Source organism: Balaenoptera acutorostrata, chromosome 13, assembly GCF_949987535.1.
Source record: "Balaenoptera acutorostrata chromosome 13, mBalAcu1.1, whole genome shotgun sequence".
In the NCBI taxonomy this organism is placed as follows: Eukaryota; Metazoa; Chordata; class Mammalia; order Artiodactyla; family Balaenopteridae; genus Balaenoptera; species Balaenoptera acutorostrata.
This window is the reverse complement of record NC_080076.1, coordinates 45,813,120-45,835,323: the sequence shown is the minus strand read 5'-3', so window position 1 is coordinate 45,835,323 and position 22,204 is coordinate 45,813,120. Positions and strand designations below refer to the sequence as shown.

The 22,204-nt window shown below is 35.4% G+C and overlaps 1 protein-coding gene across 3 annotated transcripts in view; it reads right to left on the bottom strand.

Annotated features, from left to right (window-relative positions):
• The window catches only part of TRAPPC8 (trafficking protein particle complex subunit 8), a 90,080-nt gene that overhangs the window by 10,434 nt on the left and 57,442 nt on the right, over positions 1 to 22,204 (bottom strand). For all 3 annotated transcript variants that reach the window (XM_007167039.2, XM_057526622.1, XM_057526623.1), the window contains 7 exons: positions 16,970 to 17,412; positions 15,474 to 15,621; positions 14,167 to 14,263; positions 6,133 to 6,201; positions 5,984 to 6,042; positions 3,617 to 3,790; positions 542 to 643 (listed from right to left, as the gene is read on the bottom strand). In XM_007167039.2, coding sequence (XP_007167101.2) covers positions 542 to 643; positions 3,617 to 3,790; positions 5,984 to 6,042; positions 6,133 to 6,201; positions 14,167 to 14,263; positions 15,474 to 15,621; positions 16,970 to 17,412 — 1,092 coding nt within the window. The remainder of the gene's footprint in view (positions 1 to 541; positions 644 to 3,616; positions 3,791 to 5,983; positions 6,043 to 6,132; positions 6,202 to 14,166; positions 14,264 to 15,473; positions 15,622 to 16,969; positions 17,413 to 22,204) is intronic.

Here is a 22,204-nt window from a genome sequence, read left to right as displayed (position 1 = left end):
TTTTTTAACTAATCAAATCAGTTTGAGAAAAACAATTTTCTTAAAATAAGAAACAGATTTGGGTTTAAATATTTACACATACTATGAGAACTTTTGGTAAGCTTAAACAGTATTTTAGGAAAAGTAAGAAAATAAACAGTATTACCAGCTGCTGCACAACTCCAGAGGGCATCCTTTACACTGTATGATAGGCCCCATGGAGTTCTGCAATGGTATGGGCCTGTTAAACAACAAACAAGATAATATAGAGAATATGGTTCCCTTCCTCTCAAGTTAACTGTGAGTTCTAGATTCAATAAAGAATATATCTTAGGAAACCCCAAGATCACAAATGCATCTTAATACTCTTATGAAGTGCTAGTGAATTTTAAAATCAATTTATGTTCATTTCTAATTTTAATCAGCTTTCTGCCACCAAGCCCCAACTCAAATTCCAATATAAAAGCTTGCACAAACCAGACACCTTCAAAAACACAAAAAACAACCAAACAAAAAACCCCACAAGTTCACAGGAAGGCCCCAAAGCAAACTCTGTCATTACCTGTTTCTGAGGATATGAAAAAGCTTCTTTTCCTATAGTGCGAAGAACAACATGGTGCTGACCTTCCAAAATAAGCTGCTTACTGTCTTCCACTACGTATGCCTGAGAAGTACAAAGCACAGAAATGTTAGCCTGCTTGGCAGTAACCTCAAAAGTAACCAATGCAGTATCTGATGGAAAGCAGAGGTATTATGGCTAATAACTATCAATTACCAACACTCATGGCTGTGTCAGCATTTCTACTTTTGTTCATTCATTCAATCAATTAAGTTATCTGTCAAAATCTGCTCTGCCTCAATATAAAACAGTTGGCCTGGATACGTGAGAGACACATCTTGAAATCTTTTCCAATTTTCTCTAGAGCGCTTAAGAAACTAGTCCAAAAGAACAGTGCTATACCATAACACAAGTTTTTTTCTTTACTGGACTGCCAATATACAGGCAAAAGGCTTTTTCTTATAGTCTTGCTTCTGAAATGCACCAGGGTTTATCACATAGTGGAGCAAAATCAGTGAGTACAATCATAAATCCTAGAAGTGGAAATGCCATGTCCTTGGAGATCTTAAATTTAAGTATTGATACATATGCTTAAAAGAAAAAAGAAAAAAAAAGGCTTTTTTTCTTCCTATACAATGAACTGATCTCATCTATATTAAAACACTTACTCCAGTACGTAACTTTTCTTCTTGAACTTCTTCTGTGTTGGAGAAAATAAAATCTGTAAATGGCTCTGATATACTGGTACTGTCACATTATGTAAATAGAGATGCTTAATTTTTTTTTGATAAGCCCAGTTTTTTTTACTATTAGATTCAACAGATTCAAAACTACTCAGAATGCTATGAACATTCCTAAGTGTTTATTTTCAATTTCTATACTTATCATCAGTGACAATTTGTCATCCATGAATCACACTTGGAAAAGTGCTGCACTAAGGCAGAGGCAGGCCCAGGACCTGCTCAGCACCCATCCATGCACAACCCAGAAATGCAGGAGGAGTTAAATACTTGATGGGGTGACCTTTAATCAAGAGAGGATGACAACTGATAGATAACGTCCTGAGACAGGTCACACATCTTTTCCAATGGTCTCAGGGACCAAACGAAAGTCACCCATAGCCATGCATAATCCTATAATGCATTCTCTTTCCTGCACAAAGTCTTAGTTTTTCAAAACAAACCTTTATTTTTGGTTAAGATCGGTTACAAGTTATACTATACCCCCTTACCAACTAATATTTTTTACAAAAATGTTGTCCAAGGTCTTAGTTTTCTCCTGAATCATATTTTTTTAGAGTACTATGTTCCCTATGCATCAACTCCACAATTTAAATGACTTGTCAAGTTTTCTTTCATTCAAGGGGGTCCTTTGTGCACTATCTAGAGCCTTCACTAAAGAAAATCTACTAGTCACTTCCTCAAATGAGTTGAATAATAAACTTATCATAGCTACTAGCCCCTACCAAACTTAATATCCCGTCCTGTAATCTATTCAAACTTCCATTTTCTAACTAAGGAGTACCATAATCTTGGGTAGTTTTCTTCTTCTTCAATGATGATCAGCAATACTAGTAACTGGTTTTTATTCAGGGTGATTTTTTGAAAGATAACCCCTCGCCGCCCCGCCCCCACCAAGGTTACTGTGGGCTCAACAATGAGTACAGAATACAGCACACATTACTCAAAATCTTGTCTCACGAATATTGCAAATTGTTACATGGCAGGAATCTGTGGAGTGACAGCTACAAATGCCAAAGGTCTACTATACATTTAATGGATGCTTGGTTTACATTAAGGGGTAATGCTACTGAGCCTGAAAACAGGATTCTCTTGATTCTAAGCTTCAAGTACATTTGATTTCAAACTAATAACGTGTAACTTATCTTTTTAACATTAAACACCTTCACCTTCTACAGTCAACAAAAGTATCAATTTGCTTAAGCAGTTTTACTGGAATTCATGTAAAGCCAGCTTGGTTTCAAGAAAGTTTACTTAATAGCGTGCAGTTTAGTAAAAAGAACACTTTAGAACATCTGAATCAATTTAAAATAACATGTTCTAATCATCTACCATGAGCATGTCTCCATGTTAGGCCTTATATCAGACAATACAAAATCAAACCTCCTCACATAGTACAGGTGAATACCCCTGGGCAAGATCCTAAATTTCACTGTAGAATCATTTCTACAGTGGAAAAAAAAGATACATACTTAAGATACAAAAGGGTGTACTGTGAAAAATAAACCTCTTCTGCATTATAGTTAACTTTAGGGAAGACCAATGCCTAAACAACCTCATTCTGGTCTGTCATGTGTATGTGCAAATCTTAGTTGAATCTGATTTTTTTTTTTAATTAAAACATTTTCAAATAATCTGAAAAATTTCAACACAGACCAACAACTAGATAATTGTAAAGAATTACTGTTAATTTGGGTGAGATAGTAATATGGTGGGGTTACATTAAACAAGAAAGTCCTCATCTGCTTGAAGTATATATAAAAGCATAGAGATAACAATATGGTGGGGTTATATTAAACAAGAAAGTCCTCATCTGCTAGAAGTACACATAAAAGAAGATAAAATATGTCATTAAAAGATATATACTACAGTTAAAAAATAAAGGAAGGTAAAAATAAAAGCAAAGTAAAGGAATACGTGAAAATGAACAGCAGCAAATTAGTGGTTGTTGGAGCCTAAGTAATGGGTACTTAGAGGTTCATAGTGCTACTTTTCCCATTTCAGAGTTTGAAAATGCTCACAATAAAGAGTTTAATAACAGCATTTTTGCTTTCATGGAGCTTATCATGTCTACAATATTCTCAGTACCTCTTACAAGTAATAAGTAACACAGAAGAAAGTCATCTAATTTGAATGAATTCTTCCCTTTAGGCAAAAAAAAAAAAGTTATTTTGGAACGGTTGAAAAACTTATAAAACTACTTCAATATTCAAATTCGAAAATTTAAGCAGAGAAAATATAAAGAGCAGCTTACATTTACTCTTCAGCTTAAGAATCAAGTATAAGTGTAAGAATCAAGTATAAGTGAGGCTTGCTGAAATAATTTAACAACACATACCTTCCACAATACAACAATATTCAAATCCACCTCATTGCACTTCTGAATTAATCTCATAGTGTCCTCTATTGACTGCTTTTCTGTATGCAGAGAAGACTGGGCTTGTGGTTTCTTCAATTCAGAGGATAAACTTCGATAAAAGAAGTCTGCACATGGGCTTGCTGAACTTACTATCTGTTAAAAGAAAATCGTTTGTCTGTATGTGCTTTCAATTAGATATACCCTGCCAAAATTTATATTTCTACAACTTACATATACCCAAAAGGCTTATTCAGTAATTTCTTATCAATTTGGTTGAATACAAGGAGGCCACCCTAAGACTTGAATACCTAAAATATTTGGCACAAATTACCCTGAATCTTAAAGTTCGAAGCTTAAATTCATAAATTTACACTTCCATGACATTGGCTTTGACCTTCTAAGTACCCAGGGAGGGCAAATGGGTATCTCTAAGAAAATGAATAAAAAGTGAATTGTTGAGAATCTGACAAACAACATATATATGTATAACTGAATCATTTTACTGTACACTTGAAACCAGTACAACATCGTAAATTAACTATAATTTTTAAAAAGGTAAATTGTTAAAAGGAAATTATGATTTTTTTAACTATGAAAAAAAAACAAATATTTCCCATTCAAATACTTGGAAGACTAAGTGATATCCAAAGAAACAGAACGAATGAAGCCACTGGCATTAACCTGGCTTTTATACTTGAAGGGAGAGAACAAGAGAAAAGATTTTTAAACAGACTCAGAATTAACAGAATTTCCCTTAATTAATGGACTACTGTGTTTCATAGTAAAATCTCCACACTTAACAATTTCCTGCATTATAAACTATATTACATAGCTGTTAAGCTTCAAGTTAATTATTAAATATGAATAAATACATATATTTTCCCCCTTAGACATGAAATTTTTCTGGTAAACCACTGTCCACATAGTTATCTCATTAACGTGTAGTGCCTGGTAAGTTCTGGTAAGTAAGATTCATCAAAAGGGAAAATGTCTTTGTTTATGCCATCTGCAGTGCTCCTATACAAAATTACTAACAACAAATACAATAAAGATTACAACCTTAATATAATTTAAGGGTCCTGATGATGTTTCTAGGGAATTTTTTAAAAAAGACACAAACAAAGCAAACAACTGAAGTCCTAAAAGCTAAAATTCAACCATTCAGGAAGCAAGGAAGCACAGTGTCCAAAGTCATACTCATTCTGGAATTATTGGACTTTTGGTGCTCTGGGATATTTCTAAATAGCTGCTTCCTCAAATGGCCAAAAGACAGTACAAAGAGTGGGTCAGATGAAGGCAAATGATAAGCGCAATACAAAAGTCTAAGTATGTTTGGAATTATCAAGGAGAAGAACACAAAGAAATAATACCAGTAACAGCACAAAACGACAGGGAATCTGGTCCAGTATTTTTCAAAGAAGGTCCCCAAATCACCTCTTCTGATTATCTGCAGAGCTGGATGAAAATGTGTATTCCCAAACTCTACCCAAAGTATGAGCCAGAGCTTTAGAGGTGGGACGGCAAAGCTTTTATTTTTATAAAAATTCTCTAGATAAAAAATAGTGTGCAGGGCTTCCCTGGTGGCGCAGTGGTTAAGAATCCGCCTGCCAATGCAGGGGATATGGGTGGAGACCTGGTCCAGGAAGATCCCACCTGCTGCGGAGCAACTAAGCCTACGCGCCACAACTACTGAGCCTGTGCTCTAGAGCCCACGTGCCTAGAGCCCGTGCTCTGCAACAAGAGAAGCCACTGCAATGAGAGGCCCCGCGCACCACAACAAAGAGTAGCCCCCACTCGCCACAACTAGAGAAAGCCCATGTGCAGCAACGAAGACCCAACGCAGCCAAAAATAAAATAAATAAATTTAAAAAAAAATAGAGGGTGCAGACTGATAACCTCAAGATCACCTCAGAGCTTTAGCAATTCAGAACCCCAGGTCTCATCCAGTCCCACTGACAGAGAATTTGCATTTTAACAAGATCCTCAGGTGATACTCCCAAATTCAGAGGGTTATCATCTGTATGTTCCACTGTGACCACATTCCCAAATAAACAGGTTCCTTCATATAATCCTGTTTCTTTCTTTAATCCCAAGGACTAAACTTATTTCATGAGTATCTTACACTCTAAAAGAAAGTTAAATTTAAATAACTAATTAAAATGCTATATTCCATATAGCATTTTTGTTTGCTTTGGGGCATGAAGACAAGTTGCAAAACCCAACAAAGCTGACATGTTCATCCACCAAAGAATTTGGGGATTACTAAAGCAACAGTTTTACCAAACCAGTCAAGATACTCCAGACTGTGACTTTTAAAATCAAACGTTATTGTGCTTATTTGCATACCTGTTCATTTCCAAAGATGATATCTGCAAAGGTATATTTTTCTGAGGACTGTGTAGCAACTAAAAAACAGGGGAGAACAAACTGATCATATCATTGGCATGAAATATAAAATGACCATTTAACAAAGTGTGACAGTAAAATGAATTTACCTTCTTCCTCCTTACACCGTATTGCCTTGAAGCAAAACTTTCCCTTCTCCCTACTGGCAAGTTTGGCATCTAGGAAAAGAAAAGAGAAAATTTCAAATATCTTTCTCAGTTTATAACATGGTAAAACCTAATTCATTACTCAGACTTCTTCAGTCACACTGGAAAATATTTCATCATTATAAATAGTGTTTAATGAAAAACATCTTTGCTTTCCTCTCAATAAAGCAAATCTCATTCAGCTCTTTAAAAGGGTAAGATTAAATTTTCTTGAAATGCATGTTCATATGCACATATATATTCAGATATGTATGACATTACAGATAAACAGAAAATTTGAAAAATTAGAACTTGGGAACCAGGGAGTCCACAATTCTACCACTCTATCATTTCTTCATTTTCTATCAATATTTTTTTCATATGGATGATTTATACCAATATTACTATATGCACATACTTTGCTGTGATGCATTTTCCCACTATTGCAACACATTTTAAAAGCTTACATATTTTAATGACCACAAAATAATCTGAGTTGTAGCTTAATTCACATTAAAGCTCCATTTGATTTTTCCCTATTAAACATAATCTTACAATAAACTGCTCTGAATATATGGATCTTCTTATATTTTGAATTAATTCCTCTGTATAAATTCCAAAAATAAGAATTACTATGAAGCTAGGTAAGAGTTTAAACATTTTTTTAAATCTTTTAAAATACATTGTACAATTCTTTCCAGAAACAGTAAATATTTTGCCAGCTTCAATCTACTCTTACAAGCACTAAGCACTTTCATACTACTAGCAGGATGATAAAATGATGGAAATATTTTGGAAAACAGTTTGACAGTATGTATCATAAGGTGCATATTCTTTTGTTTAAAGTTATATGTGTATACAAATATACAGAAAAGCCAATCAACACACAAGTTTGGTTATACACAGAAAAACCAGCTTTCCAATAGTAAAGGAAACAAAGAGAAACTTTCAATTACAGTCCATATGTTTCTGTACTGTTTGAAATTTTGACAGTGACCATGTATTCAGGCACTGATTTTACAACTGAATTTTTTAAAAAAGAAAAAAAATATACAAATAGAAAAGATGTGGAATAAAAAGATGGGAAAGAATCGATTAACACTGTAATTTCACTTACAGTCATGTAAAGTAATGAAAGCATAATTTAATGCTTACAAAAGTTAATTATAAGAAAGTCATCAACCGCCTAAACGAGCTCCAAAGACGGGCATGAGCTGTGGCTATCAGCACGGACCCCTGAGAGGGGCATGAAACACTAAGGCTGCTGCTGCAGCCACCAAGAAGCCTGTGTGTAAGCACAGGTCACTATCCACACCACCCCTGCTAGAAGTCTGTGCAGCCCGCCACTGCCAGGGTCCCGTGATCCAGGGACAACTTCCTTGGGAGAACACATGGTGTGCCTCAGGCTGTTGCAACGTCACACCATCCTCTGCCACTGCAGGCTTGCCCCACATTCCATACCCCTCCCTCCCCCCGGCCTGAGTGAGCCAAAGCCCCCTAATCAGCTGCTACTTTAACCCCGTCCTGTCTGGCAAACAGATGCCCTCAGGCGATCTACATGCAGAGGCGGGGCCAAATCCAAAGCTGAACCCCAGGAGCTGTGCGAACAAAGAAGAGAAAGGGAAATCTCTCCCAGCAGCCTCAGGAGCAGCGGATTAAATCTCCACATCAACCTAATGTACCCTCCATCTGTGGAATACCTGAATAGACAATGAATCATCCGAAATTGAGGCGATGGACTTTGGGAGCAACTGTGTTTGCTTTCTGTGTCTAATTTGTTTCTGGTTTTGTTTATTGTAGTTTAGTTTTTAGAGCTTATTATCATTGGTAGATTTGTTTCTTGATTTGGTTGCTCTCTTCCTTTATATATGTTTTTTTCTTTCCTTTTTCTCTTTTTGTGTCTGTATGTGTATGCTTCTTTGTGTGATTTTGTCTGTATAGCTTTGCTTTTGCCATTTGTCCTAGGGTTCTGACTGTCCTTTTTTTTTTTTTTTTTTAGTACAGTTTTTAGCACTTCTTATCAATGGGGGATTTGCTTTTCTGTTTGGTTGCTCTCTTCTTTCTTTCTCTCTCTCTTTTTTAATTACTTTCTTGTTTTTTTATTTTTAATAATTTTTTTCTATTTTAATAACTATTTTATTTTATTTATTCTTTTTTTTTTCTTTCTTTCTTTTCTTTTCTTTCTCTCCCTTTTCTTCTCAGTCGTGTGGCTGACAGCGTCTTGGTGCTCTGGCCGGGTGTCAGGCCTGAGCCTCTGAGGTGGGAGAGCCAAGTTCAGGACACTGGTCCACCAGAGACCTCCCGGCCCCACATAATATCAAACGGCAAAAGCTCTCCCAGAGATCTCAATCTCAACGCTAAGAACCAGCTCCAAAAAAAAAAAAAAAAAGAAAAAAAAAAAATGACCCAGCTCCATTCAACGACCAGCAAGCTACAGTGCTGGACACTGTATGCCAAACAACTAGCAAGACAGGAACACAAATCCACGCATCGGCAGAGAGGCTGCCTAAAATCATAATAAGTTCACCAACACCCCAAAACACACCACTGGACATGATCCTGCCCACCAGAAAGACAACATCCAGCCTCATCCACCAGAACACAGGTGCCAGTCCCCTCCACAAGGAAGCCTACACAACCCACTGAACCAACCTTACCCACTGGGAGCAGACACCAAAAACAATGGGAACTACAAACCTGCAGCCTGCAAAACATATACCCCAAACACAGCAAGTTAAGCAAAATGAGAAGACAGAGAAATACACAGCAGATGAAGAAGCAAAGTAAAAACCCACCAGACCAAACAAATGAAGAGGAAATAGGCAGTCTACCTGAAAAAGAATTCAGAGTAATGATAGTAAATATGATCCAAAATCTTGGAAATAGAATGGGGAAAATACAAGAAACATTTAACAAGGACCTAGAACTAAAGAGCAAACAAACCAGGATGAACAACACAATAAATGAAATTAAAAATTCTCTAGAAAGAATCAGTAGCAGAATAACTCAGGCAGAAGAACAGATAAGTGACCTGGAAGATAAAATAGTGGAAATAACTACCACAGAGCAGAATAAAGAAAAAAGAATGAAAAGAATTGAGGACAATCTCAGAGACCTCTGGGACAACATTAAACGCACCAACATTCAAATTATAGGGGTCCCAGAAGAAGAGGAGACTAAAAAAGGGACTGAGAAAATATTTGATGAGATTACAGTTGAAAACTTCCCTAATATGGGGAAGAAAATAGTCAATCAAGTCCAGGAAGCGCAGAGTCCCACACAGGATAAATCCAAGGAGAAACACGCCAAGACACACATTAATCAAACTATCAAAAATTAAATACAAAGAAAAAATATTAAAAGCAGCAAGGGAAAAGCAACACTTAACATACAAGGGAATCCCCATAAGGTTAACAGCTGATCTTTCAGCAGAAACTCTGCAAGCCAGAAAGGAGTAGCAGGACATATTTAAAGTGATGAAAGGGAAAAACTTACAACCAAGATTACTCTACCCAGCAAGGATCTCATTCAGATCCGATGGAGAAATTAAAACCTTTACAGATAAGCAAAAGCTAAGAGAATTCAGCACCACCAAACCAGCTCTACAACAAATGCTAAAGGAACTTCTCTAGGCAGGAAACACAAGAAAGGAAAAGACCTACAATAACAAACCCAAAACAATGAAGAAGATGGTAACAGGAACATACATATCGATAACTACCCTAAATGTAAATGGATTAAATGCTCCAACCAAAAGACAAAGACTGGCTGAATGGATAAAAAACAAGACCTATACATATGGTTTCTACAAGAGACCCACTACAGACCCAGGGACACATACAGACTGAAAGTGAGGGGATGGAAAAAGATGTTCCATGCAAATGGAAATCAAAAGAAAGCTGGAGTAGCAAATCTCGTATCAGACAAAATAGACTTTAAAATAAAGACTATTACAAGAGACAAAGAAGGACACTACATAATGACCAAGGGATCAATCCAAGAAGAAGATATAACAATTGTAAATATTTATGCACCCAACATAGGAGCACCTCAATACATAAGGCAAATGTTAACAGCCATAAAAGGAGAAATTGACAGTAACAGAATCATAGTAGGGGACTTTAATACCCCACTTTCACCAATGGACAGATAATCCAAAATGAAAATAAATAAGGAGGCAGAAGCTTTAAATGATACATTAAACAAGATGGACTTAATTGATATTTATAGGACATTCCATCCAAAAACAGCAGATTACACATTCTTCTCAAGTGCTCATGGAACATTCTCCAGGATAGATCATATCTTGGGTCACAATTCAAGCCTTGGTAAATGTAAGAAAACTGAAATTGTATCGAGTATCTTTTGCAACCACAACGCTATGAAACCAGATATCAGTTACAGGAAAAAAATCTGTAAAAAATACAAACACATAGAGGGTAAACAATACACTACTAAACAACCAAGAGAACATTGAAGAAATCAAAGAGGAAATCAAAAAATACCTAGAGACAAATGACAATGAAAACACGACAACCCAAAACCTAAGGGATGCAGCAAAAGCAGTTCTAAGAGGGAAGTTCATAGCAAATACAATCCGACCTCAAGAAAGAAGAAACATCTCAAATAAATAACTTAACCTTATACCTAAAGCAATTACAGAAAGAAGAACAAAAAAACCCCAAAGTTAGCAGAAGGAAAGAAATCATTAAGATCAGATCAGAAATAAATGAAAAAGAAATGAAGGAAACAATAGCAAAGATCAATAAAACTAAAAGCTGGTTCTTTGAGAAGATAAACAAAATTGATAAACCATTAGCCAGGCTCATCAAGAAAAAAAAGGGAGAATTAGGAATGAAAAAGGAGAAGTAACAACTGACACTGCAGAAATACAAAGGATCATGGGAGATTACTACAAGCAACTCTATGCCAAAAATATGGACAACCTGGAAGAAATGGACAACTTCTTAGAAAAGCACAACCTTCTGAGAATGAACCAGGAAGAAATAAAAAATATAAACAGGCCAATCACAAGCACTGAAATTGAAACTGTGATTAAAAATCTTCCAACAAACAAAAGCCCAGGACCAGATGGCTTCACAGGTGAATTCTATCAAACATTTAGAGAAGAGCTAACACCTATCCTTCTCAAACTCTTCCAAACTATAGCAGAGGGAGGAACACTCCCAAACTCATTCTATGAGTCCACCATCACTCTGATACCAAAACCAGGCAAAGATGTCACAAATAAAGAAAACTATAGGCCAATATAACTGATGAACATAGATGCAAAAATCCTCAACAAAATACATCATACACCATGATCAAGTGGGGTTTATGCCAGGAATGCAAGGATTCTTCAATATACACAAATCAATCAATGTGATAAACCATATTAACAAAATGAAGGAAGGAAAACATATGATCATTTCAACAAATGAAGAAAAAGCTTCTGACAAAATTCAACATCCATTTATGATAAAAACCCTCCAGAAAGTAGGCATAGAGGGAACTTACCTCAACATAATAAAGGCCATATATGACAAACCCACAGCCAACATCGTTCTCAATGGTGAAAAACTGAAACCATTTCCACTAAGATCAGGAACAAGACAAGGCTGCCCACTCTCACCACTATTATTCAACATAGTTTTGGAAGTTTTAGCCATAGCAATCAGAGAAGAAAAAGAAATAAAAGGAATCCAAATCAGAAAAGAAGTAAAACTGTCACTATTTGCAGATGACACAATACTATACATACAGGATCCTGAAGATGCTACCAGAAAACTACGAGAGCTAATCAATGAAGTTGGTAAAGTAGCAGGATACAAAATTAATGCACAGAAATCTCTTGCTTTCCTATACACTACTGATGAAAAATCTGAAAGAGAAATTAAGGAAACACTCCCATTTACCACTGCAACAAAAAGAATAAAATACCTTGGAATAAACCTACCTAAGGAGACAAAAGACCTGTATGCAGAAAACTATAAGACTCTGATGAAAGAAATTAAAGATGATACAACAGATGGAGAGATATACCATGTTCTTGGATTGGAAGAATCAACATTGTGAAAGTGACTATACTACCCAAAGCAATCTACAGATTCAATGCAATCCCTATCAAACTACCAATGGCATTTTTCACAGAACTAGAACAAAAAATTTCACAATTTGTATGGAAACACAAAAGACTCCCAATAGTCAAAGCAATCTTGAGAAAGAAAAACAGAGCAGGAGGAATCAGGCTCCCGGACTTCAAACTATACTACAAAGCTACAGTAATCAAGACAGTATGGTACTGGCACAAAAACAGAAATACAGATCAATGGAACAGGATGGAAAGCCCAGAGATAAACCCATGCACATATGGTAATGTTATCTTTGATAAAGGAGGCAAGAATATACAATGGAGAAAAGACAGCCTCTTCAATAAGTGGTGCTGGATAAACTGGACAGCTACATGTAAAAGAATGAAATTAGAACAATCCCTAACACCATACACAAAAATAAACTCAAAATGGATTAAAGACCTAAATGTAAGGCCAGACACTATAAAAGTCTTAGAGGAAAACATAGGCAGAACACTCCATGACGTAAATCACAGCAAGATCCTTTTTGACCCACCTCCTAGAGAAATGGAAATAAAAACAAAAATAAACAAATGGGACCTAATGAAACTTAAAAGCTTTTGCACTGCAAAGGAAACCATAAACAAGATGAAAAGACAACCCTCAGAATGGGAGAAAACATTTGCAAACAAAGCCAACTGACAAAGGATTAATCTCCAAAATATACAAGCAGCTCATGCAGCTCAATATCAAAAAAAGAAACCACCCAATCCAAAAATGGCAAGACCTAAATAGACATTTCTCCAAAGAAGATATACAGATTGCCAACAAACACATGAAAGGATGCTCAACATCACTAATCATTAGAGAAATGCAAATCAAAACTACAATGAGGTATCACCTCACACCAGTCAGCATGGCCATCATCAAAATATCTACAAATAATAAATGCTGGAGAGGGCATGGAGAAAAGGGAACCCTCTTGCACTGCTGGTGGGAATGTAAATTGATACAGCCACTATGGAGAACAGTATGGAGGTTCCTAAAAAAACTAAAAATAGAACTACCATATGACCCAGCAATCCCACTACTAGGCATATACCCTGAGAAAACCATAATTCAAAAAGAGTCATGTACCACAATGTTCATTGCAGCTCTATTTACAATAGCCAGGACATGGAAGCAACTTAAGTGTCCATCAACAGATGAATGGATAAGGAAGATGTGGCAATATATACAATGGAATATTACTCACCCATAAAAACAAACGAAATTGAGTTATTTGTAGTGAGGTGGATGGACCTAGAGACTGTCATACAGAGTGAAATCAGAAAGAGAAAAACAAATACCATACACTAATACATATATATATGGAATCTAAAAACAAAATAAAATAAATGGTTCTGAAGAACTTAGGGGCAGGACAGGATTAAAGACGCAGACATAGAGAATGGACTTGAGGACACGTGGATGGGGAAGGGTACGCTGGGATGAAGTGAGAGAGTGGCATGGACATATACACACTACCAAATGTAAAACAGATAGCTAGTGGGAAGCAGCCTCATAGCACAGGGAGATCAGCTCACTGCTTTGTGTCCACCTAGAGGGGTGGGATAGGGAGGGTGGGAGGGAGACGCAAGAGGGAGGAGATATGGCGATATATGTATACATATAGCTGATTCACTTTGCTGTACAGCAGAAACTAACACACCGTTGTAAAGCAATTATACTCCAATAAAGATGTTAAAAAAAAGGACTTTGATATGATGTAATATATAATTATAGCAAAGTATATACAAATATTTAAATGAGTAAAAAAAAAAAAAGGCACCAATAATCTTATGATATTCTGGTACTGTTCTGAAAAAAATATAATCAACCAAGGAAGATATCAGAATTTATTATGAAGAGGGATAAAGGCACAAACCTTTGTTTTCAGAGAGATTTACAGATTTCTGTAACTTCCAGTGTTTGCTACTACTTGATACTTGTACTATATGGAATTCCTTAACACCTGCTTCACTCTATCAAAAAGAAATAAAAGAGTCATTCAGGATTGAGGAGCACTAACGTAGAATATTGATAACATTATTCTAATATAGAATAATGAGAATGACACTGCTACCAAAGTCAGTATCAATTAACATAAGACAAAATTTTTATTTTGAAATAAATTAACAATACATTTCAGAAATGTAAATTATTTAAATCCCTCTATAAACATTCTTAAAACACATAAGTCATCATCTTATTCACGAAATAGGTTTAATTATAATATACTCCCAGTGGCAAATTTTTAAATATTGAAAGGCATTCAGTTATTAGAATCTATTATAATGAGTCATTTAATATAGCAAAAATTATTTACTGCCAATTTTTAATCAAAATCATAGCACTTTTATTTCTTCTGATCTTTCTCTCACATTCCTGTTAAGGCAAAAAGCAACAAAGAACAGAATCCCAATATACAGTCAATGTACATAAAATTATTTAAATTGCATATATTTTTTATTCTCCTGAATAGGAGCTAATTTGAAATTATTCACATGTTCTTACTCTTACAAATATTGATTTTTTGGTAAGATCACCAAAGTATCAGCACACAGACCTTAAATGTGCTAAAATGAAGTGACCATACAAATTTATGAAGCTAAAAGAAAAAAGACATTACAGAAATAATAAGTAACATTTCAAATAGGTATCTAAACTGAATCAATATGAAGCTAAGATTCTACGTTAATAAGACAACATTTCCTTCTTCAAGAATATTCATTTTGATATTTAGAGTACATAAACAGGAATGATAAAATGTTTGAAATGCTTTATATAAAGGAAATGGTACTGTTGGAAATGTATAAGTGAGGGGTTATCAAGTTAATACTGAATGTGAAATCCTAACAGAACTTTGTAAATTTCAGCACATCAAAACACATCCTCAATGGTGAGACTAGAAAGCACTTTATGAGATCTTTTTTGGGTTGAATTACTGGTATATGGCCATATACCATATGATTATATACTATATTAATACCACTAGATCCTTTTATTTGAAGTACTGAGGGATAAAATTACAAAGCAAATTGAGAATTAACATGTTTTTACATTCTATTCTATATGAACATTCCTAAATTCCTAGCTTATGCTGTCCTGTGAAGGAAAAAACAATCATTACGAAAAACAAAGGATACACTTAAAATATAATTAAAGACAAAATTTAGTTTTAAACCAGCTTACGGTATTAGTATTTTCCACATCCACAAAGACTAGCATATTGCCTCCTCTGCCCTCCTCATCTTCAAGAGAATTACTTCTGCAGACAGTGGCTCGCACATTCAAAGATCGACTGGTACAAATGACTGCCGTGTGTCTTAATATTCTGTGACTAAAGAAGTAAAAATTACAAATTTAATCTAAGACCCTCTCCCAGTGTTATGTTTCTCTAATTCCAAATAAAGCTTTTTAAAACCTATTCACCCTCAGGACAATTTACACTCTAAAAAAACCAAGACAGATACAATAAGGTAAAATTATCTAGTTAGCCTAACATTAGTTCAATTCTTTATTCTCAGTTTGGAAGAAAACTATTAGTCTCCCTTTTTCCCTGCTCATCAAACTCAGCCACAGTATAGTACATGAAAATAATCATCATATAGTCATGTCTTGATTATACCTCGTCTTATAGTAGTTCCAAAGTTAATGACTGAATGCCTACCAAGTAAATGCCAAACTTTCACCTGGCATTTAAGGCTCTCCACAATAGAGCTTTACAATTCAACCTTTATTCCCCTTCTATACATTTTATACTGTAGCCAAACTAATTATATGCAGTTCATATTTCCCAACTTGGAAATTTTCATTCATATATACAGTTACTTCCTGGAATACCCACTACTCTCTTGCCTATCCCCTTTGATCCAAATTCTGAAATCTTTACTTTCTTTGGAAGCTCATTTTACCACTACTACATTCTACAAAGCCTTAATGGATTGCTTTGGCCAGAGAACTCTTTATCACCTTCGTAAGGGGAATTAACATTTACCGAGGACCTAAAATGTACCTGTCCTTACAAATATTATATCTTTTTGTTCTCACAGTAAGCCTTACAAGATATTTTATTAAATTTTAAAATGTAGCACAATTATTCCAGGTTAATTTTGTAAAAATGACAATGGCATTATCATAAAATACTCTACTGTGCTACAGGCTACAGATCCTTGTGTAAGTCAGTTAGGTTTGATTTCTTCAGCAATGCCCATAACACCACCTAAATCATGTGCTCTGCAAATACATACATTTTGGGAGGCAGGGGAGGGCACTAGGGAAAAGGAAAAGTAAAACAGAATAATTTTCTTTAAAAAGGATGACTGTAGGCAAGTTGTCTTCATATACAAATGACACCCTGTTTTAATACATGATACCTGTGAATTTCATTATTATGTGATAACTCTGGCCATAGTACTTAGCTGTATCAAAGAATCATGAAGTTTATAGAAAGAAGCATGAAAAATATTAATGTAGCTTAATTTTTTCCACTTTTGGGCTGCTTAGAACTTACAGTTAGATTAGGGACAACCTCAGATATAAACTTCATGCATAATTTGGAAGGCAGTAATTTCTTAGTAAACTATGACATATGTTAACAAATATCAAAATGTTTATTTGAATGGGTGTATATATATCTATATATATTAGACACAGAGGTTAAACCTAAAAAGTTTTATAATACTCACCGTATTTTAGGCTGCTTTTTAACACTTTCATAGTAAAACAAAAAGTTAATTTCATGGACACCTTCTTCATCTGGCCCACGTAACCACATTGGTAGCTGAACTGAAGCTCCAGGCAGAAGAACAGTGTCAGGAAGGGGAACAGGAATCACCTCTGGCTGACTTCCTATGCCAATGCCAAAGTCTACAGAAGAAGCTGATGATATGAGTGCTGTACACACAGAGGTAGAATCTGTCACAACAGTCTTGTAAGCACTACAGTTCTCAGAAGCTGAGGGACTTAGTGGTGTTAGAACAGCTGTGTTACCACCAAAAGTAAAGAACTCTGGACGTTTAGAAACAACCTTCAATCCAGTAAGAGGACATTTGCTGACATTGACAAATTCTACATATGCTTTTCGGATTTCTCCACAGAGAAGCCCTGTAGGAAAATGTATAAAGAACACCTGCATTGGAGGGAAAAAATATTATTATATTGTCTGTTAAAAATTCTGAACTTCTAATTAATAACACTTTAAGATGCTGTATTTCTTTACTACAGGTTTACAAGTATTTTATTAATTCTCTTTGATATCTCCCTGGGTATTTGGTATTAAGAACTCCATTTTAAAAAAGAGGATGAGACAGAGACCAGTTTTACTCAGTAGCAGATTTCAGAGTTATGAATTAAAGGTACAATGTCAATAACTAGAGGGCCACCAGCAAAACTTTCACAACTGTGTAGATTATGGACAAGAGAAGCTATAAGTAATTTAGCATGGTTACATGAACAATTATCAGCTGTAAAACCCTTAACATTGTCAACTTAAAAAGTAGCTCAACTATCTATTTATACATCATTAAAATGAAAAGATGCACAATAGGTCTTAAAAGGGAAAAGCATGCAGATGCATGATTCCATATGTATAATTTAAAAAGCCGGTATCTTTGAACATCCTCAGGCTTTCAGTAACGTGTGTGGAAGCAAAACCTGATCTGACGAATGGAGGCTCTTTATAGCCTTTTCCATTTAGTGTGATATGCATGTGGTTCACTCAAGCCACGTTAATGTGCTTGATTACCAGGTGCTGCCACAAACCCAACAGGGGTCACATAATGCTTTAGATAAAAACACACATGTATATGCACAATTTCTAAAAATTAAAAAAAAAAAAAAATTGACTTCCAACACATGCCTGGCCTCAGGATTTCAGATAAGAGATGGAAATACTGGCTAACGAAATCATCCAGTAAGTCATTTGCATTTAAAAGATCCAGAAGAATAAATGTCAGAAGTACTCTGACAGCATCTAAGAAAGGAAGAATATAAAGGTAACAGTATGAGGAATAAAGTTACAGCTGGCTGTCCCAAAGGAGTTATGAAAGTCCAGTGGAAATACCTGTGTCTTTTAATCTAAGTTTGAATAGGACTTCATTATGGCCATATTCTTAAGGAATCAGATAAAATCTGGGAAAATCAGAAGCTTTAAAAATGGACATGAGAGGGCTTCCCTGGTGGCGCAGTGGTTGAGAATCTGCCTGCTAATGCAGGGGACACGGGTTCGAGCCCTGGTCTGGGAAGATCCCACATGCCGCGGAGCAGCTGGGCCCGTGAGCCACAATTGCTGAGCCTGCGCGTCTGGAGCCTGTGCCCCGCGACGGGAGGGGCCGCGATAGAGAAAGGCCCGCGCACCGCGATGAAGAGCGGTCCCCGCACCGCGATGAAGAGTGGCCCCCGCTTGCCGCAACTGGAGAAAGCCCTCGCACGAACCGAAGACCCAACACAGCCAAAAATAAATAAATAAATAAATAAATAAATAAATAAGAAAATCCTTAAAAAAAAAAAAAAAAAAAAAAAGTTCTTTTAAAAAAAAAAAAAAAAATGGACATGAGAAAATACGGGATTAAGGGAGAAATCCAAAACACAGATTAAGAAGATGGGAAAAAATAAACCAAGTATAGCATTATACTGAAGACACTGATGATGTACTCATTAGCTAGTATCAAATAAGCTTAGTCAAATAAGCGAAAATTTGTGAGGGAATATCAATTTTGAGTTGTTATATCAAAAACAACTGCATGACTAACAAGTGAAATAGAGTACTGTAAAGACACACTAAAACACATACCGATACCCAGATACCATCAATAAGGCTACAGCACTGGTAGAATGGGAAGGGTGATGGAATAAGACCAGGGATACACCACTTGTAGGATATTGTGTAATATACCTTCAGAATAAAGGTTTTACTAAATACACTATGTTGACTCTAAGGAGAACCAGTGTATCTAGCCTTTACTTCAAATGCACTGTTGCTGAAAGTCCTTTATTTTATTTTATTTATTTTTTGGGTGGGGGCAGCTACATTGGGTGTTAGTTGTGGCACGCAGGATCTTTTCATTGCAGCATGTGGGCTCTTGGCTGCGGCACACAGGCTCAGTAGTCGGGGTGCGCGGGCTTAGCCGCCCCATGGCGTGTGGGATCTTAGTTCCCCAACCAGGGATTGAACCCGCGTCCCCTGCACTGGAAGGCGGATTCTTAACCACTGGACCACCAGGGAAGTCCCTAAAAGTCCTTTTAAACAGGTGGTGTTTTGGACAGCTTCAAATTTTAATGGAAAATAAGACCAAGAACCAGGAATGTGACTTCTACTAATTTATCCTAAAGATATATGTGTGATATGCATATACATAATGTATGAAACTGATATGCAAAGGTTATTCATTGTGGTTTTATCTGTAACAGCAAGTGATCGCACACAAGTGATAGACAAGTCTGGTTGAATAAACTACATATACACAACTTACTGCCTATGCAGTGAGAACCTGAAGGGGCCTGCTCTTCTTTCTGCTTTTCTATGTTAAAATTTATCCTAACAAAATGTTAAAAATTAATAAGTGAAGAAAATGTTTTGGAATGACACCATTTTTTCTCCAACAGAACTTAAATACAAAATATTTCTAAGTAGATATAGCTCATAGCTCACTGTCTGCTTTCAGTATGCTATACACATGAGAGTTAACACATGACACTTTATCTTTTCTCAATGAGTTTCCCTAATTTTCATCCTCAATCTTGTTTTGATAAATATATACTATTAGAGACTATTTCATCAGATGTTGTAGATTGATTACTTCTTTCACTACTCCCTTAAACACTTCAAACTCTATAAAATATTTCTGACATAAGATATTAGGAATGGGAATATTCTATGATTTTTTTTTACTTATATTAAAGTATACTACTGTTCATCCAAGTATAATATAAGTCTCTTAACTGACCTCCATCCTACCATGTCTGTTGGATTAACCAAATTCTCTAGTATTTCAGTAGAAAATACTAAGTGATGTTTATGGAACTGAACATTAGTAGCTTTTGGCTTTCTACTAAACCCACCCTCTTTTATACCTTAAAGTACAACTTTTATCTGTAGATAAAATCTAGACATATACTGTACTTAGATTACTTGACAGTTTCCCTTAGCTTCTCACTCTGAAGAAACCAAAACTGGAAACTTAAAATGTCAACTTATGGATGTGGAAGAATGCATGAAAGATGAAATGAAACTCATATTAGGAAACCCATACCAACACAAAGAACTCATAGAAAAGACCTCTAACCTAAACCCACACCCCCAAAATAGTAAATAAATGGATATTTGTATGTTTTCAATTAATGTTTAGGGTATGGATCTATTATGGTTTTTTTGGTTATTCACTTTACAAGCTTTTTTGTTTAATTAACCAAACACCAGTTGCTGTATTATGTAGAACAAGAGGTCCTCTGCTCTAAAACACCCTTTTCAGGGAGAATTGCATCTATAACAATAAAATTTAAAAAACAAAACAAAACAAAAATACTATGGTATGCAAGAGGCAAAGTTAAGTACAGAACCAGCAATATCGAAAACAAGATGAATGTAAATTTAAAGACTGTTGAGTTAAATAGAACTTAAAGTCAAACAAACTTAAAGTCAACTGGTTCAACTTTCCTCATTTTATAAGTGAAGAAACTTTCCAAGATCAAATAATTAGAGATGGGCTTATGAAAAGCTAAGCTCTATCCTTAACAATGTGTGCCTGAGAAGCATTGCACTTAAAAACCATTGGCACATTTAACAGTCTTAATAACTGAAGAACATTTAACTGATATGGTATAATGAAAACCATAAACTAGGAGAATCTATAAAAACTGAGTATTTTGGTATTCTCTACTGATTTATCTCAAAACTTTAACCAGAGAGGTCAGAATCTCCCCTTTTGCAAGTAAGCTCTAGAAAATTCTTACATATACAATCCTAAGCAAAATGCTTATTAGTTAGTGACTTCTAAACTACAATGGTATTGAATAGCCCTAAAATAACATTTGGATCCCAACTCATTTCATCTTCAGTCTCAAAACTCCTAGCTATAGCAATGCAATTGTAATAAAAATGCCAATTTTCATTATTGTATTATCGTGGGAACTTGCAAACTTGGACAAAAGTGGCACAAGTGTAAGAAAAAAATTATTATGAGCAGGCCTCAGCTTGCCAAATTAAAAAAAGATGATAAAGCAAGAGTATGGAACTGACACAAAAACAGAAGAAATATCAAGGAGAATAGGTATCATCTGCATGATATACTTTCAGGATTTTAGTATATTAGAAAGATGCCATAATAAGTTGCCAATATTCAATTAATGGTAATTGGGACTAGAAACAAAGTTTGATCCCTACCCCCTGACATTCAGAGAGTATATTCCCTTGGATTTCAAAGCAAAGACACTAAACAATAAAACTATAAAAGTTTTGACTAGGGAAGTCTCTGTAAGTAAATATAAAACTTAGAAGCAACCAAGTAAAGGACTATCAGTTAAGAATGATTTAATATAAGTTAAAAATCTTTAAGTGATGAAAGACACCAAATCAAAGTTAAAGTATGTGCAAATATTTATCAACCAGAAACTGGCACTGCCATCAGTCTTCAATGAGTCTTTTATTTGCCCTACACAACTCTTTAAATGCAACATAATTAAGCAAGTGTAAAATCTGGGCAGAATACATGCAGCTCAACAATACCTTTCCCTCAACACACACACATCACCGTTTTCACGAGCATGTTACCTACCCCACCACTATAGGATTAGTACCCATAAAATCATCCAATGAGAAAAAGGAAGTAACACCAATTAAAGGGAATCATATGGACATACAGAAGAAAAAAATCATACGGACCAAAAAAATGAAGATTGACTAACCCTATCAGTTATCAAAGAAA